The 18393-nt window shown below is 48.1% G+C and overlaps 1 protein-coding gene across 3 annotated transcripts in view; it reads left to right on the top strand.

Moving 5' to 3' along the window:
• Nucleotides 1-18393, top strand: part of SUGP1 (SURP and G-patch domain containing 1) — a 29831-nt gene that overhangs the window by 10735 nt on the left and 703 nt on the right. For all 3 annotated transcript variants that reach the window (XM_024767437.1, XM_024767438.1, XM_024767436.1), the window contains 6 exons: nt 78-201; nt 8860-9215; nt 15529-15635; nt 16464-16641; nt 17025-17131; nt 17960-18105. In XM_024767437.1, coding sequence (XP_024623205.1) covers nt 78-201; nt 8860-9215; nt 15529-15635; nt 16464-16641; nt 17025-17131; nt 17960-18105 — 1018 coding nt within the window. The remainder of the gene's footprint in view (nt 1-77; nt 202-8859; nt 9216-15528; nt 15636-16463; nt 16642-17024; nt 17132-17959; nt 18106-18393) is intronic.

The raw sequence follows: 18393 nt of genomic DNA, 5'->3' as shown, positions 1-18393 counted from the left end.
TGTTGCCCGGGGTTCTTAGCAGAAATTAGGCTGTTGGGTGTGGTGAGTTGAGCTCAGTACTGACAGCCTGCTTAAAGTTTCACCCCCAGAGGATGAAGAGGTCAAGAACCTCGCAGAAAAGTTGGCCAGGTTCATAGCGGATGGGGGTCCTGAGGTGGAAACCATTGCCCTCCAGAACAACCGCGAGAACCAGGCATTCAGGTAAGCGGTGGGGGGGAACCCACTGGAGAGGTAACCTCTCACCCTAGTCACAGCTCCCCCGCTGAGAAAATGGGCTTGGTGTGGTATTGAGACGTGCTAGGGTCCCATGGCAAGAAGTTGGCAGGGCCAGGACTCAGGTCCAGGAGTTTCTGACCACAGAGTTTAGGCGTGCCACCGCATAGGCATTCCCCAAGTGCACATCGGTGCCCTGAATCATCTCTGAGGCAGGTGTGTGGGGACCTTTGGGGCCTTGTGTTTTCCAGGTGCCTCATGGAGAAAGTCTCTAGCACTTGCCTTGCTCCCTTGTAACAGAATAGGCCAGGCTCTCGAGCAGAAACTCACAGAAGTGTTGTTCACTGTTTGCATCCTGAGGGTCTCATCTTTACGACAAGGGAAATGGCAGGAAAGCAGGGAATGTGATACCTCAGGCTCTGGGGAGGGGGAACCCACAGCCCGTGTGCAGGTTCCACAGAGTGGGTGGGACAAGCATCCTGGCCTCCCTGCTGTCCCCAGCCACAAAGTCACACACCACTCCCTCAGGCTGGGTCTGTGCTCCCCCCGCTCTGTCATTCGTTGGGTGGGTTCAGCCCCAGCTCTTTGTGGGGGAAGGCGGGTCGGGGCGCTGGATGTTGGGGTGTGGGAGGGGTGGTCACTGCTGCAGGGCGGGGGCCGGCAGAGGTTTGTGAGGTGGACGCTGAACCTGTTGTGGAGGTGATGCACCCATGAGGACGCTTGGCCACGAGTAACACAAGTCCCCATTCAGTCAGTGAGGGGATGCGATGGCGCTTTTAACGAATGTGCTAGAGCAGCAGCCATCTGGGCTGGTCGATTCTGCAGCTCTAGACACCATCAGGGGCTCAGGAAGAAAGAAGAAGGTGTGGATGCTGGGCAGGCGGCCAGTCGCATCTACTACATGTGAGCCAGCGTGAGCTAGACATGGAACAAAGTGAAGGGCGTCTGGAGGGACTGCCACGCAGGAGTGAAGTGGCAGAGATGGCGGGCGCTGTGCCACCTTGGCGGGGGAGCAGGGTGAGTGTTGACGCAGTGCAGATGGGCCTTGGAGCCCGGCCGGGCTGGGTCCCGGAGGGCTCAGATGTCCACTGAGAGCCTTTGGAGGGTCTGCATAGGGAGTGACAGGGTCAACTGTTCTTCCGGGATCATCTGGCCACAGTTGTGGAGGGTGGCCAGGCACACCAGGTTGAGGCACATGGGGGCAGAAGGGAACCATCGCGTGGGGCTGGGGGTGGGGAAGGGCTGCTGAGGGTTTCAGGTGTCCCTGTGTCTGGTACCTGGGCAGCTAGGAGCTTTCATGGGGGCTGTGGGGTGTTTGGGTCTAGAGTTCAGGAGACCTAGGATCTTCTCACAAAGTAGTGATATCGGCCACCACTCTGCACTACCCAAACCAGTGTTGCAGCGTTACGGTATAAGTCACTACGTCTTTTTTTTTTTCTTCTTCATTTACCTAAGTAAGTTTATTTAAACAGGAAACTTAGTGTACTGTCACTTAGCGTGACAAGAGCTGACAAAAAATCTATCTCAGGCAAAGTGGGCGAGGTAGTGGAATTCTGTACAAAACCCCCAGCGCAGGTGGCTCTCCCTGGTCACAGGGTCCCAGGGCTCAGCAGCTCCAGACGAGCCTTTTCCCTGGGGTCAAAGCGAAGAGACATTATCACCACAGTGACTCCAGGCCCTCCCTGCAGCTCTTGCGCCTTGTGGGGGCATTACTGGCAGGCATCCAGCTTGTTGGGTGTGGCTTTGATGGAGGCTAGAGGGTGACTGCCACGGATGAGGACAGAGCCTGGGGGTGTCTGGCAGAGAAGTAGCTGAAGGTGACCAGCGTGGTCTGGGGGAGCTCATTTCAACACCAGAGCTGAACTACAGTTGGCACTCCGCACATTGGACCTGGGCAAGGCATGCAGGTTCATACCAAGCAGACTGTTTCATCTTCACATGGGGTCAGGTGCAAGGCAGCTCCCCTCACCCCAAATCTAACAGCCACCCGTGTTCCTGCCGCTCTGGGCCCTTCCCTTCTGATTTCCCAGCAGCTGTGAGTTTTGGGAGACAATTGTAATAGCTGTGCTCATATGTAAAGAAGCTGGAAATGTCTGTTCCTTTGACCAGGCATTCTACTTCTGAGACGCCATCCCCAGAAATAATGTTATATATATAGCACTGTCATAGTCTTGAAAAATTAGTAACACAATGAAAGCCCAGCCCCAGTGGGCTAAACTCCTATAACTGCATCTCCCCAGTGGAATCGTGGCCATCGGAAGGCAAGTTGTTGAAGGTGGTAGCAGCCAGCACACCTCAAGCCACGTGTGACTCTAACACATCACCCGGGTGAACCATGTTGTTCTTTACAACAGCCTGGCGTGTTGGCCTTTAACAGGTGAGCAAGGCAAGGAGGCCAGTTGGTGGAGATGCCTTCACCACCATGCTACACTGCATTCTGACAGGAAAGCCTTATGTTGTCGGGTTAAGAAATTCTTAAAATATCAGGATACGGAAAATAGAATCACAGCTCTGTTCAAATAAATCTGCAGTGGAAAAAGTCTGGAAGGAAAAGACACTAAAGTGATAACTTTGGTTAACTCTGTGGGTGGGATTACACCAGTCAGAGGGGGTCTTCGTTGTAGAATCCCCTGCACCTGTGCCCGGGGCCCATAGTGAGCTGTTATGCTCCTCGCAGACAGGCATACCCATGGGGGGCTCTTGGGTGCTGCCTCTCAGAGCATCTCGGAGGAGAATCAGCATGAATCAGCAGCTGAGGCCAGGAAGAGGCAAGCTTGTGAGCCTAGAGGAGACCCACCCCGTTAGGAGCTGCCCCCCTGCCCCAGTGGGCGAATTCCCCAGTCTGCTTTTCTTGGAAGAACCAAATCACTTTAAATCCATGTCCTGGTTGCTATGAGTCTTTTTTAAATTCAGCCATCTGCTCCCTTCCCTCTTTGAACGACTTCTTGCTTTCGTCTCTTAATTTTTTTTAAGATGTTATTTTTTGAGCAGTCTTAGGTTCACAGCAGAATTGAGGGGAAGCTACAGAGACTTCCCATGTGCCCCCTTCCCCGAAACATGCACAGCCTCCCCCGTTATCAACAGCGCCCACCAGAATAGTATATTTGTTACAATTGATGAACCTACGTTGACACATCATGATCACCCAAAGTCTATAGCTAGGGTTCACTCTTGGTGTTGCGTATTCTATGGGTTTGGACAAATGCGTAATGACATGTATCCATCATTATGATATCATACAGAGTATTCTCACTGCCCTAATATTCCCTGTGTTCTGCCTGTTCATCCCTTTTTCCTCCCTAACCCCTGGCAACCACGTAGTTTTGTCTTTTCCAGAATGTCATATAATTGGACTCATAGTATGTTGCTTTTTCAGATTAGCTTCCTTCACTTAGTAATATGTATTTAGGGTTGCTCTGAGTCTTTTTGTTTTTGTTTTGTTTTGTTTTGCGGTACGCGGGCCTCTCACTGTTGTGGCCTCTCCTGTCGTGGAGCACAGGCTCCGGACGCGCAGGCTTGGTGGCCATGGCTCACAGGCCCAGCCACTCCGCAGCATGTGGGATCTTTCCGGACCGGGGCACAAACCCATTTCCCCTGCATCGGCAGGCGGACTCTCAACCACTGCGCCACCAGGGAAACCCTCTGAGTCTTTTTTTGGCTTGATAGCTCATTTCTTTTTAGCACTTAATAATTTTCCATTGTCTGGATATACCGCAGTTTATTTACCTATTCACCTCCTGCAGGACATCTCGGTCGCTCCCAAGTTTTGGCAATTATGAACAAAGTTGTAAACATCAGCGTGCAGGGTCTTTGTGTGGACATAAATTTTCAACTCTTTTATACCAAGAAGTGTGATTGCTGGATTGTATGGTATATTTAGTTTTGTAAGAAACAGCCTAACTGTCTTCCAAAATGGCTTGTACCATCTGCATTCCCCGCAGCAACGAATGAGAGTTTCAGTAGCTCCATATCAACATTTGATGTTGTCAGTGTTTTGGATTTTGGCCGTTCTTATAGATGTGTAGTGATATTCATTGTTTTGATTTGCATTTTCCTGATGACATGAAGGGAAGTATCTTTTCATAATGCTTACTTGCCATCTGTAAATCTTTGGTGAGTCATGTGTTAAGGTCATTGGCCCATTTTTTTTTTTTTTTTGGTGGTACATGGGCCTCTCACTGTTGTGGTCTCTCCCATTGCGGAGCACAGGCTCCGGACGCGCAGGCTCAGCAGCCGTGGCTCACGGGCCCAGCCACTCCACGGCATGTGGGATCTTCCCCGACTGGGGCACAAACCCATGTCCCCTGCATCGGCAGGTGGACTCCCAACCACTGCACCACCAGGGAAGCCCCCATTTTTTAATTGGCTTGTTTTTTTTATTGTTGGGTGTTGAGTTCTTTGTATATTTTGGATTTTTTTGTTTGTTTTTTTGTTTGTTTTTTTCTGGCTGTGTTGGGTCTTCATTGCTGCACGTGGGCTTTCTCTAGTTGTGGTGAGCGGGGGCTACTCTTCATTGCAGTACGTGGGCTTCTCATTGCAGTGGCTTCTCTTGCTGCGGGGCATGGGCTCTAAGCGTGAGGGCTTCAGTAGTTGCAGTGCATGGGCTCAGTAGTTGTGGCGCCCGGGCTTAGTTGCTCCATGGCACGTGGGATCTTCCCGGACCAGGGATCAAACCCGTGTCCCCTGCATTGGCAGGCGGATTCTTAAACACAGCACCACCAGGGAAGTCTCCTTTGTATATTTTGGATAACAGTCTTTATCAGTTGTGTCTTTTGCAAATATTTCTCCCAGTCTGTGGCTTTTTCTCCTCATTCTCTTGATGTTGTCCTTTGCAGAGCAGAAGTTTTTCATTTTAATGAAGTCCAGCTTATCAGTTGCTTTCATGGATCATGCCTTTGGTGTTGTATCTAAAAAGTTATTGCCATACCCAAGGTTATATAGGCATTCTCCTATGTTTTATAGTTTTATGTTTTACGTTCAGGTCAGTGATACATTTTTAGTTAATTTTTGTGAAGGTTATGAGGTCTGTTTCTGGATTCTTTGTTTGTTTGTGTTTTTTTTTGCATGTGGATGTCCAGTTTCAGCACCATTTGTTGAAAAGGCTGTCTTTGCTCCATTGTATTGCTTTTGCTCCTTTGTCAAAGAACAGACTATGTGTATGTGGATCTGTTTCTGGGCTCTTTGTTCTGTTCTGTTGATCTCTTTGTCCATTCTTTCACTGATACCCCACTGCCTTGATTACTGTAGCTTTACAGTAAGTCCCGAAGTCAGGTAGTATCAGTCCTCCAACTTTGTTCTTCTTCTTCAGTATTGTGTTGGCTATTGTGGGTTGTTTGTCTCTTTATATAAGCTCTAGAATGAGTTTGTCAGTATCCACAAAATAAATGATTTTGACTGGAATTGCATTGAATCTAGAAATCAAGTTGGGAATAACTGACATCTTGATAACATTGAGCCTTCCTATCTTTGAACAAGGAATAGCTCTTCATTTATTTAGATCTTCTTTGAATTCATTCATCAGAGTTTTTTAGTTTTCCTCATATAGATCTTGTACATATTTTGTTACCCTTTACCTAAGTATTTTATATGGGGGAATGCTAATGTAAATGGTATTGTGTTTTTAGTTTCAAGTTCTACTTGTTCATTGGTGGTATATAGGAGAGTGATTGACTTCTGTATTTTAACCTTGTATCCTGCAACCTTGCTATAATACCTTATTAAGTTCCAGGGTTTTTTGGTCTATTCTCCCATCTGTGTTTTTTATTTTTATTATTTGTCGCGCCTCGTGGCTTGCAGGATCTTAGGTCCCCAATCAGGGATTGAACCTGGGCTCTCAGCAGTGAGAGTGCAGAGTCCTAACCACTGGACCACCAGGGAAGTCCTTCATGTGTTTTTTTTATGTAGACGATCATGTTATATTTCCTTCTTCTCAGTATACCTTCTACTTCCTTTTCTCATCTTATTTCATTAGTTAGAACTTCCAGAATGATGATGAAAAGCATTGGGGAGGTGGGATATTCTTGGCTTGTTTCTGTTCTTTTTTTTTTTTATTTTTATTTTTGCTGTGTTGGGTCTATAATTTCTGTGCGAGGGCTTTCTCTAGTTGCGGCAAGCGGGGGCCACTCTTCATCGTGGTGCGCGGGCCTCTCACTATCGCGGCCTCTCTTTTTGCGGAGCACAGGCTCCAGACGCGCAGGCTCAGTAGTTGTGGCTCACGGGCCTAGTTGCTCTGCGGCATGTGGGATATTCCCAGACCAGGGCTCGAACCCGTGTCCCCTACATTAGCAGGCAGATTCTCAACCACTGCACCACCCGGGAAGCCCTGTTTCTGTTCTTAGTGGAAAAGCTTGAGGTTTCTCATCATTAAGTATGATGTTAGCTGTAGGTTCTTTGTAGATATTCTTTATCAAGTGGAGGAAGTTCCCCTGTACTCCTAGTTTACTGAGAGTTTTTCTCATGAATGGGTATTAGATTTCATTAAACGCTTTTTCCACAGTGGTTGATATGATCATGTGATTTTTCTTTTTTAGCCTGCTGACCTGATGGATTACATTACTTGATTTTTTCTTTTCTTTTCTTTTATTCATTTGTTTATAGTTTTTGGCTGCATTGGATCTTCACTGCAGCACGTGGGCTTTCTTTAGTTGCGGCGAGCAGGGGCTACTCTCTGTCGCAGTATGCGGGCTTCTCATTGCAGTGGCTGCTCTTGTTGCGGAGCACGGGCTCTAGGCACGCGGGCTTCAGTAGTTGTGGCACATGGGCTTCAGTAGCTGTGGCTCGCAGGCTCTAGAGCGCAGGCTCAGTAGTTGTGGCGCATGGGCTTAATTGCTCCGCGGCATGTGGGATCTTCCCAGACCAGGGCTCGAACCCACGTTCCCTGCATTGGCAGGCAGATTCTTAACCACTGCGCCACCAGGGAAGCCCACATTACTTGATTTTCAAATGTTGAACCAGTCTTGCCTGCCTAGAATGAATCCCACTTGGTTGTGGTGTCTATTCTTTTTATACATTAGTGGATTAGGTTTGCTAATATTTTGTTGAGGATTTTTACATCTGTGTTCATGAGAGATGTGGGTCTATAGTTTTCTTTTCTTGTAATGTTTTTGTCTGGTTTTGGTATGAGGGTAACTGAGTAAGTTAGGAAGTATTCTCTCTGCTTCTATTCTCTGAAAGGGATTGTACAGAATTGGTATAATTTCTACCCTAAATGTTTGGTGAAATTCACCAGTGAACTTTTGGAAGGTTATTAATTACTGATTCAATGTATTTAATAAAAATAGGCCTGTTCAGATTGTCTAGTTCTTCTTGTGTGAGTTTTGGCAGATTGTACCTTTCAAAGAATTGGCCCCTTTCATCTGGGTTATCAAATTTGTGGGCATAGAGTTGTTCATAGTAATCTGTAGTAATTTTAATGTCCGTGGGATCTGTAGTGATGGCCCCTCTTTCTTTTCTGTTGTTAGTAGTTGGTGTCCTCTCTCTTTTTTTCTTAGCTTGGCTAGAGGCTTAACGATTTTGTTGACCTTTGTTTCTTTTAACTTTTACAAATGTTCCACACTGGGTTTTCTGAAGGGTGTACATGCTTGTACCATGACCCAGGAATACAAAGAAGATGACACAGTCTCCCCATCCCTCCATCCCACCCTAGGATGTTAGCGGGATTGGGAGTCCTCCATCCCTCTCCCATTTCTGGCGTAGACATGTAGAAATAGACTGTGGATTTGTTTTCTGCTAACTTCCTTTTATACAAAAGGAATTTACAGCATCCTCGAGCCTGCATTTTGCTTTTGTATTACAGCATTGTGCCATGACTGTCTTTCCAGGTTCATGAGTGCAAGTCTAGCCCCTTCTTGTCAAGGGCTTTGTAATCTCTGCTGTGCACAGGTTTTGCTATGTGGAACTGGGCTGTGACTCTTCCCTCTGGTGTGGACTCTAGAAGTGGGACTGTTGGCTCAATACATGCATAGTCTGAGAGATGCTGGACAGGTGCAGAAGGAGCTGCAGCCTCTGCTGGCTCTGAACCCAGCACCTCCTGCTCTATACTTGGGGACCAACAGCTACCAGCAAGGCTGCTAGTGAGCTCCCTGTCTGTTCTGATGTTTAGTGTCTTTCTTTTGTCTCTGTCCACTGTTGATGCCTCTCAAGGATGCATCAGAAAGGAGCACAAATACGCCCAGCTGTCAGGTTTGGGACAAATCCTGCCCCTTTTGGCACCAGGTGTCTCTCGCAGCTCAGGATTTCTTGGTTTGTAGGCACTGGTGCACTCATCTAGGACAGCAGGGGAAGAAGCCTGGCAGAGCCTGGGGAAGGTCTGAGAGAGCCCGCACCTTTTCCTTCGAAGCAGGGGATCAGTGATATTGTGACGGGCATCCAGTAAAGATGAGGTAGGGGCTTGCAGTGGCCCTCAGCTCACAGGAACAGCATCATGACAGGCTGTGGCCATGTCACACTGTTCCTCTAGTTTGGGCCACCAGCAGCCACTGAGGCCTGGCAGGGCAGGGGTCACGATAGAGACCTCCATATTGACATGACCCTGAAGTGACCTAGCTGGCCCCAGTGTGCCTACACAAGGCCCGAGCTTCTTCTGCCCTAAATCAGGGGTAGGGGGCTGAGGCCCAATGACGGTGTGCCCCCCCCTCTCTTTTGCAGCTTTCTGTATGAACCCAACAGCCAAGGGTACAAGTACTACCGCCAGAAGCTGGAGGAGTTCAGGAAAGCCAAGGCTGGTCCCACGGGCACCCCCACGGCACCTGACCTCGGACTGAAGCGCAGATCTCCTCCTGAGACCCCGTTGGGGTCCATGCCCACTGCCACTGCCTGCCCTACCTCATCTGCCCCCTTGCCCAACGTCAACCCATCTTCAGCTGCCCCAGGGAAGCCGGCCACCACAGCCAACATGAAGAGGAAGCGAAAGAGCCGGTGGGGTCCTGAAGAGGACAAGGTGGAGCTCCCGCCTGCCGAGCTGGTGCAGAGGGACGTGGATGCTTCTCCCTCACCTCTGTCAGGTGGGCCGACCCCCTCCCTCAGCCTCCTGGGGAGGGTCTGGCATCTTTCACTGAGCGTAATGTTTTCAAGGTTCATCTGTGTTGAAGCACATGTCAGAATTTCATTTATTTCCACAGCTGAATAGAATTCCAGTGTACGGATAGACAGCCTTTTGTTTATCCATTCATCAGTTGTTTAGAAGCGTGGGTTATTTTCACTTTTTGGCGATTGTGAGTAGTGCTGCTGTGAACACTGGCCTACAAATACCGTTCGGACCCCTGATTTTGATTCTTTTTTTGTATATACCTAGGAGTGGAATCACTGGGTCTTCCGGTAATTCTGTTTCACTTATTGAGGAATTGCCAAACTGCATCCTGCAGCAGCTGCAGCATTTTACATTCCTATCAGCGGTGCACAAGGGTTCCAGTTTCTTCTCATTCTCGCCTTATATAGCTCTTCTAATAAGTGTAAAGTGAAATCAAATTGTAGTTTTGATTTGCATTTCCCTAATGACTAATGGTGTTGAGCATCTTTTCATGTGTTATTGGTCAGTGTATAGTTTAGTTGGAGAAATGTCTGTTTTAGCCCTTTACCCATTTTTTAATTGGGTTGTATGTCTTTTTGTTATTGAGTTGTAGGAGTTCTCTAAATGTTTTAGATATTAACCCCCATTCAGATACATGATTTGCAAAAATTTTCTCTAGTTTTATGGGCTGTATTTTCATCCCCTTAATGTCCTTTGATACACAGAAGTTTTAAATTTTAATGAAGTGCAATTTATTTTTTCTTTTGTTGCCTGTGATTTTGGTCTTAAGAAACCATAGCCACATCCAAAGTCTTGAAGATATGCCCCTATGTTTTCTTTTAAGAGTTTTATAGTTTTAGCTCTTAAATTGAATTAATTTTTATATATGTTATAAGGTAAGCGTCCAACTTCATTTCTTTAAATATGGAGATCCAATTTTCCCAGCACCATTTGTTGAAGAGACTATTGTTCTTTCTGCATTGAATGGTCTCTTGACACCCTTGTCAAAAATCCCATAGATGTAAAAGTTTATTTTGGGACTCTCTGCTCTATTACACTGGTTTATATATCTGTCCTCATGCCAGTAGCACACTGTTTTGATTACTGTAGCTCTGTGGGAAATTTTGAAATCGGGAGTGTCAGTCTTCCAACTTTGTTCATCTTTCTCACGCTTTGGCTGTTTGAGGTCCTTTGAATTTTTGTATGAATTTTCAGATGGGCTTTTCCATTTCTGCAGAAATCATTGTTGGGTTTTGATAGGGATTGTATTCATCTATAGATTGCTTTGGGAGGTATTGACATGTTAACATTTTAAGTCTTCCAATCTGAGAACATTGGATAGCTTTCCATTTACTTGGGTTTTCTTTAATTTCTTTCAATGTGTTTTGTCTTTCTGTTGTACAAGTCTTATACCTCTGTTAAGTTTATTCCTAAGTGATTTACTCTTTATGATGCTGTTGCAAATGGAATTTTTTAAAAATTTCCTTTCTGGATGATTTGTTGTTAGTATAAGAAATACAACTGATTTTTTGTGTGTTGATTATGTATCTTCTTTCTTTTGCTAAATTCATGTATCAGGGTAACAGTCTTTAGGGTTTTCTACACATAAGATCATGTCATCTGCAGATAAGGATAGTTTTACTTCTTCCTTTCCAACTTGGATGCCTCTTATTTCTTTTTCTTGCCTAATTGCTCTGGCTAGGATTTGCAGTACTGTGCTGAACAGAAGTGGTGAAAGCAGGCATCCCTGCCTTGTTCCTGGTCTTAGGGGGAAAGCTTTTGTTCTTTCACCATTGAGTATGATGTTGTTGTATGTTTTTAATAGATGACCTTGGTCATGTTGAAGAAGTTCCCTTCTGTTCCTAGTTTATTGAGTTTTTATCATGAAAAAGTGTTAGGTTTTGTCAAGTGCTTTTTCTGCATCAATTGAAGTGATCATGTGGGTTTTTCCCTTCGCTCTATTAAGGTGGAATATTACATTGATTTTTGTATGATGAAACCACCCTTGCATTTCTGGAATAAATCCCCCTCTGTTGTAGTAAATAATTAGTTTACTAATTATTTATATGCTGATGGATTTGGTTTGCTAATATTTTGTTGCAGATTTCTGTCTGCATTTATACTCATAAGGATTATTGGTCTGTAGATTTCTTATATTGTCTTTGTCTGCTTTTGGTATCAGGATAATGCTGACCTCATAGAATGAGTTAGGAAGTGTGTCCTGCTTTAACTTTTTGGAGGAATTTGAGAAGAATTGGTGTTAACTCTTCTTTTAAATCTTGGGTAGAATTTACCAGTGCATTTATCTGGTTCTGGGCTTTTCTTTGGTGGGCTGGAGGGGAGAGTTGATTATTGATTCAGTCCCCTTACTTGTTATAGGTCTATTCAAGTTTTCTGTTACTTCTTGAGTTAGTTTTGGTAGTTTATGCCGTTCTAGGTGATCCAGTTTGTGCCATTCTGAGTATTGTGATGAAATCTTGTGCTGTCTGTTCCACCCTGCCTGGGATGTGAATCATCCCTTTGACCAGCATATCCCACCCATTAGTCACCAGTAGTCACTCGGTTATCAGATTGACTGTCATGGTATTGCAGTGTTTATGTTCAAATAATCCTTATTTTATTATTTTACTTAATAATGGCCTCACAGCACAGAGTAGTGATGCTGGCAATGTAGACATTCTAGAGAGAAGCCGTCAAGTATTTCCTTTAAGTGAAAGGGTAAAAGTTCTTGACTTAGGCTGAGGTCTCTAAGATCTATGGTAAGAACAAATCATCTATCCATGAAATTGTGAAGAAGGAAAAAGAAGTTTGTGCTAGTTTTGCTGTCGTACCTCAGACTGCGAAAGTTATGGCCACAGTGTGTGCTGAGTACTTAGTTAAAATGGAAAAGGCATTACATTTGTGATAAGATATTTTGAGAAGGAGAGAAAAACCACATTCACATAACTTTTATAATAGTATGTTGTTATAACTGTTCTCTTTTTTTTTTTTTCTGTTCTCTTTTATTATTAGCTATTGTCATTAATTTCTTACTGTGCCTAATTTATAAATTAAACTTTATCATACGTATGTATGTATGTATAGTATACACGGGGTTCAGTACTATGTGTGGTTTCAGGCATCTACTGGGGGGATCTTGGAATGTATCCCCTGCAGATAAAGTGGACTGCTGTATCCCCCTATTGTTTTAGTAGTTGAGTCTTCTCTGTTTTTTTCTTAGGCAGTCTAACTAAAGATTTGTCCATTTCGTTGGTCTTTGCAAGAAACCAACTTTTGGTTTCATTGATTTTTCTCTCGTATTTTGTATTTCCTGTTTGTTTTATCTCCATTCTAATCGTTATTTCCTTCATTCTGCTAGCTCTGGAATTAGTTTGCTCTTCTTTTTCTAGTTCCTTAAGATGTAGAGTTAGGTATTGATCAGAGGTCTTTATTTATTTAACTATCTATCTATTTATTTATTTATGGCTGCATTGGGTCTCCGTTGCTGCACGCGGGCTTTCATTAGTTACGGCGAGCTGGGGCTACTCTGTTGCGGTGCACGGGCTTCTCATTGCGGTGGCTTCTCTTGTTCCGGACCTCGGGCTCTAGGCATGCGAGCTTCAGTAGTTGTAGCACACGGGCTCAGTAGTTGTGGCATCTGGGCTCTAGAGCACAGGTTCAGTAGTTGTGGTGCACGGGCTTAGTTGCTCCGCAGTGTGTGGGGTCTTCCCAGAGCAGGTCTCGAACCCGTGTCCCCTGCATTGGCAGGCGGATTCTTAGCCACTGCACCACCAGGGAAGCCCTATCTTCTTTTTTAACGTGAGCATCTACAGCTATACATTTCCCTCTTGGCACTGCTTTTGCTACACCCCAGAAGTTTTGGTGTGTGCTGCGCTGTTGTGTTCATTCATCTCTAAGCATTTTCTGATCTCTTGTGATTTCTTCTTTGACCCATTTGTTGTTTAGGAGAGTGTTTAATTTCCACGTTTGTGAGTTTTCCAGTTTTCCTTCTATTACTGATTTCTGGCTTTATTCCATTGTGATCAGAAAAGATACCTGGTATGATTTGTCTTTTAAAATTTATTAAAATTTGTTTTGTAGCCTAACAAATGATCTATCCTGGAGAATGTTCCATGTGTACTTGAGAATATTGTGTATTCTGGTGTTGTTGGATTGCATGTTCTATAGATATCTATTAGGTCTGGTTGGTTTATAGTGTTGTTCAGTCCTCTATATCCTTACTGATTTTCTGTCCATTATTTAAAATAGGGTATTGAAATCTCTAACAATTACTATGGAACTGTTTATTTCTCCCTTCAGTTTTGTCAATTTTTGCTTCATTTGGGGCTCTGTTGTTAAGTCTGTGTATATATTTAATTGTTATATCTTCTTTCTGTATCAAATCTTTGTAAATATATAACATCCTTCCTTGTCTCTCATAAACCTTTTTTGATTTAAAGTATATTTTGTCTGATACTAGTATGGCTAGTGCAGCTCTGTCTTGGTTACTATTTGCTTGAAATTTCTTTTTCCTTCCTTTGACTTTCAACCTACTTGTGTCTTTGTATCTAAAGTAAGTCTCTTACAGACAGCATATAGATAGTCCTGTTTTCTCCCTTAAGCTTTAAAGTACTTGGATTCAGTTTTGTCATAGAAAGCTCAGGAAACGCACAGTGATGAGAACAATTATTGCTACAGTCAATTTTGCACAGTGATCTCCAGCTTCTCCCTCCTTGACAGCAGTTTCAGGGACAGCCAACGTGTGGCCTCATTTCTCATTTTCTACCACAAACCCATAAGGGTGGGGGTCTGTTGTCATCACATTTTGCAGATGATGTTGGTGACTGTTAATTGGCCGTCTCATGTCGTCTGTCTGACTCCCTCACCACGCAGCCTGCAGCACGGGCAGAACTCTCTCAACCTCCCTCACCCCTGACTTCACTGGAGCTGGACACACAGGCACAAAGAAGAGCCATATATGCCCTGGCGCCAACACCCACATTTGCCACACAAGGATGGGCTGAGGGGGAAGGCATCTCCCCCAGGTCACAGGGCTGGCCTGGCCTGTTGGCCCTGCCCGCCCAGCTCTGATAGTGGTCTCTGGCTGAGTGCCTCCCTTGGCCAAAGAGAAAAGCTACTGACTGAAAAGTCTCGTACTCCCTGGGGCTCTAGATAGCACTTCTACCCAGGGTTGAGGGTGCCTAGGGTCGGATTGCTGCTCAAGTGCCAATCCTGGTGCCCGCTGTAAAGGAGGGTGCTCAGATGTGAGGGCTCTTCTGACGCACGCACACCCCCGCCTCTGAGATCATGTCCGCAAGGTCCAGCCCCAGCTGCCAGGTCCTTCACATTCTAGGGGACAAGTACAGCCTCCGAAGTCTCAGGTTCAGATTCAAGCCCCACTGGCCCACATTGTCCCCAGGGGAGCGTGGGCAGCCCCCACCTGCCTGTTCACTGGTGAAGTCGCCCAAGGAGGAAAGGGACTGTGGACGTGATCCAGGCACACAGCAGGCTGCTCAGACCTTGGCTCCCTTGCTCTCTCCATGGGGCTCTCCAACATCTTTCAGAGCCCCCATAGACCGAGGAGGGATTGGTGTGCAATCTTAGGGTCCAGGAGCACCTGTGGGTGGTTCTTGCAGGCGACGACCCAGCCCCGTTGAGCTGGGAAGACCTGGCTCTTTCCATCCCCCCAGAGGGGCCTCTGCACCCTGTTCTGCCTGGCTTCTTCCCCAGGAAGCCACCACCTGAGGGGTGGTTGTTTCCACCACCCAGATGGGGCCATTGCAGCATCTTGATGTGAGTTAGCGTTGCAGGCTCCAGCCAAGCTCCAAAGTGGATGCCAGCTTAAATGTCAGTTGCTTTAAAGATGGTTGGCTGCTTCCCCAGAAGGAGCTAACAGAACCACGCAGCTGAGTCTTCTGCCAGACTCCAGACCTGTGTGTCTACATAAGGTATCTGCTCACCGTGGGGCTTACTTCCAAGAGCCTGTGTGCAAGCATTTCTAGCTTTGCAGATTCCCTGCCTTGTCACCCATTAGCTGTGTGACCTTGAGTGAGGCCCCAGACCTCCTGAGTTTTGGTGTCAGCATTTGCAGTGTGGGGTCATAGAGCCTGCCTGGAGCAGTCATGTGGGGATGGAACTGAGTACACACGATAGAGCGGAGCAAAGGCCCCCGAGGTCATCAAGTGACATGCGTACTAACCGTTCCGACTTATGTGTCCTGCCACGTGGGCCAAGTGCGTCAGGTGTCGTCAGCACATGGACTCTGCCTGGGACACATGCATGGCTAAGCCCACATGTCTGTTGCTGACCAGCCTGTGTCTTGTTTCTAGTTCAGGACCTCAAGGGTCTAGGCTACGAGAAGGGGAAGCCCGTGGGTCTGGTGGGTGTCACAGAGCTTTCGGATGCCCAGAAGAAGCAGCTGAAGGAGCAGCAGGAGGTAAGGCCCTGGGGGGCAGGGCAGGCAGGCTCCAAGGGGCTGGTGGAGTATCGTCTCCCACCCTGCCCTGTGGGGCAGTGGTCACGGTGTATTCTTTCTGAGCCTCCCTGTGCTGGGTGAATCCCACAGTCAGGGGAGAGGCTCTTGGGCAGGTGGGTCCCCCATCAATGGCAAGCCACCCCCTGGGGGCCCTCCCAAGCCCACCGTTGGGCCCAGAGCCCAGGCCTTCTCGTGCTGCCTGGGCAGCCTTCTCAGCTGATGCTCCACGGCTACTTCCCACTGCGCTCGTGGGCTGGTCCTGACTGGATAGTCTCCATTTAAGGTTTCCTTACAGTTCCCCGCAGCACTCAGTACAGGATAAGCCTGTCTGGCACTGGGTGCCCTGAACGATGCGACAGCTGTTCAGTTGGTGTTGGGCAGTTTGGGAGTGAGGGCTGGCTCAGCAGGGAGCTCTGTGGCCAGGATATGGACAGCTGGGACAGCTTACCTGGGCCACCTCCTCCAGGCTGGCAGCCCCATCACATCACCCTCGACCCTCCCAGTGGTCAGGAGCCCACGTCGCCCTCATTTGGTCCACAGTGATGGTGCCCAGGATATTCCAGGTTCCAGGCCGGGGGTCCTTCCTGCTCAAAATAGAGATTCAGGGAACCCAGGGCATGTCCTGACACAGGACTCGGTGCCTTCCTGAACACTTGCTCTGAGCCCTGCTCTTGTGCCTGCTCCAGGGAGGGGGGGAAAGGGGTGCCCAGCATGCACAGGGGAGGCGAGGGGGCTAGCTTCCTGCACGCACAGGGCACGGCCTTGCTTACCGGCGTGTGCCGCCCACAGATGCAGCAGATGTACGACATGATCATGCAGCACAAGCGAGCAATGCAGGACATGCAGCTGCTGTGGGAGAAGGCGCTGCAGCAGCACCAGCATGGCTATGACAGCGACGAGGAGGTGGACAGCGAGCTGGGCACCTGGGAGCACCAGCTGCGGCGCATGGAGATGGACAAGACTCGGGGTGGGCCACGGAGCGAGTTACAGGGGTGGGGTGGAGGCTGCCCTTTTCTTCAGGGTGCTGTGGGCTCAGGAAGCCCACTCACCAGCCCAGGAAGTGCCTGGAGACACCACATTGGGGTCTTAAGCCACCTATTCAGCCTGGAAGGCCTTGAGCAAGAGACTTGGCCTCTTTGTGCCTGTTTCTTCAGTGGCAAAAGGATGGTCCTCTGAGTGTTCACTGGCGTTTGAACACGGTACACAAGGGCTGCGTGGGAGAGCAGGGCTCGAGGTCTCAACCAGCCGCCTCGTTCCCCATGGCCCCAGACTCCCCCCGGGACTCATACTTCTGCTGTGGGGCTGCCACACCCTCCTTCCTCCTCTCACCTTTACCCCATCTCTGGGCAGAATGGGCGGAGCAGCTGACGAAGATGGGCCGGGGCAAACACTTCATCGGAGACTTTCTGCCACCCGATGAGCTGGAGAAGTTCATGGAGACCTTCAAGGCCCTGAAGGTAGGCTGGGAGAGGCCCCAGACACCAGCCCCTGCTGTGAGCCTGTCTAGCAGGCAGCCTGCGCAGTGTCCCAGCCCCTCCTGCAGCCTCCTCAGGTGGCAGGCACCTGCGGTGGCCTCGGGCCCGCTCGCTCACAAGAGGGGTAGGACCCTCTTGCCACGGGTGGCACCTGCTTATGACAGGTGCCATCTGTGTAGGGAATTAGCAAATAGCATCTCAACTGCCGCTTTAGAGACATTTGCTGGGGCTTTAGGGAAATTCTGCTTCCAGTGGAGCCAATTAAATGCAGTTTACAGGCAAAGCATTTCTCAGGCAGACGCCCCCATGTGTTGGGCTCTCCAGAGTGAAATTGTTCTTCCCATGCTGCTTTCATGCTCAAGAGGAGAAGGCTGACAGAACATTCCACATAGTCTTTTGAGGGTTTTTTTAAAACTGCTTTGTACCACATAATCTCACCAATGTGATGGTCACCTCATGTGACCACAGCACTCTTTTTAGCACTCTGTGTAACAAATTGCTCTTGGAACATGGGATTTTTCTTCACTGGTGAACCATTAATCTTTCTCATGGTAGACAAGGCCTGTGTGACCTGTCACCTTGCCCTCTTTGACTTGGCCACCAGGGAGCTCAGTACTGCTTCTGGCCCTGGGGCCTCTGAGAAGGGACAGCTTGATCTCTTCTCGAGGAGTCTGACTTAGTGGTGGGGAGGCAGGTGGACAGGTGGTCCCAGCGGCCAATGAAGCCATGTGGGGTTGGGGTTTCAGGCCAGAGCTGGGACTGGGGATGGCTGCAGCCCTGGTGGATGACGGCTACCTCCTCCCCCTGCAGGAGGGCCGTGAGCCTGACTACTCAGAGTACAAGGAGTTCAAGCTGACAATAGAGAACATCGGCTACCAGATGCTGATGAAGATGGGCTGGAAGGAGGGCGATGGCCTGGGCTCAGAAGGCCAGGGCATCAAGAACCCAGTCAATAAGTGAGTGTGACCTCCAATGCCAGGGGGGAGGGGGGAGAGGAGAAGTCCCACACGGAGACATAGGCCCAGGGCCTGGGTCCAGCCCTGTCACTGGGCTGGGGGTCAGGGATTTGGACTCTGGTGGCTGGGCCGTCTTAGGCTCTCCACCTTCCCACAGTGCCAGGAGTGTCCCAGACAGATGTCACCCAGCCCAGCATAGCCCCCACATTGAGCTGCATTGGGGTGCTGCTGCTGAGCCCAGCCAGGGCGGGTGAAGCCTCCCTGCCCCAAGCTCAGGTCCCTCACCCC

Source organism: Neophocaena asiaeorientalis, unplaced genomic scaffold (genome assembly GCF_003031525.2).
Source record: "Neophocaena asiaeorientalis asiaeorientalis breed wild unplaced genomic scaffold, Neophocaena_asiaeorientalis_V1.1 scaffold87, whole genome shotgun sequence".
Classification (NCBI taxonomy): domain Eukaryota; kingdom Metazoa; phylum Chordata; class Mammalia; order Artiodactyla; family Phocoenidae; genus Neophocaena; species Neophocaena asiaeorientalis.
This window is presented reverse-complemented; position numbering and strand designations above follow the sequence as displayed.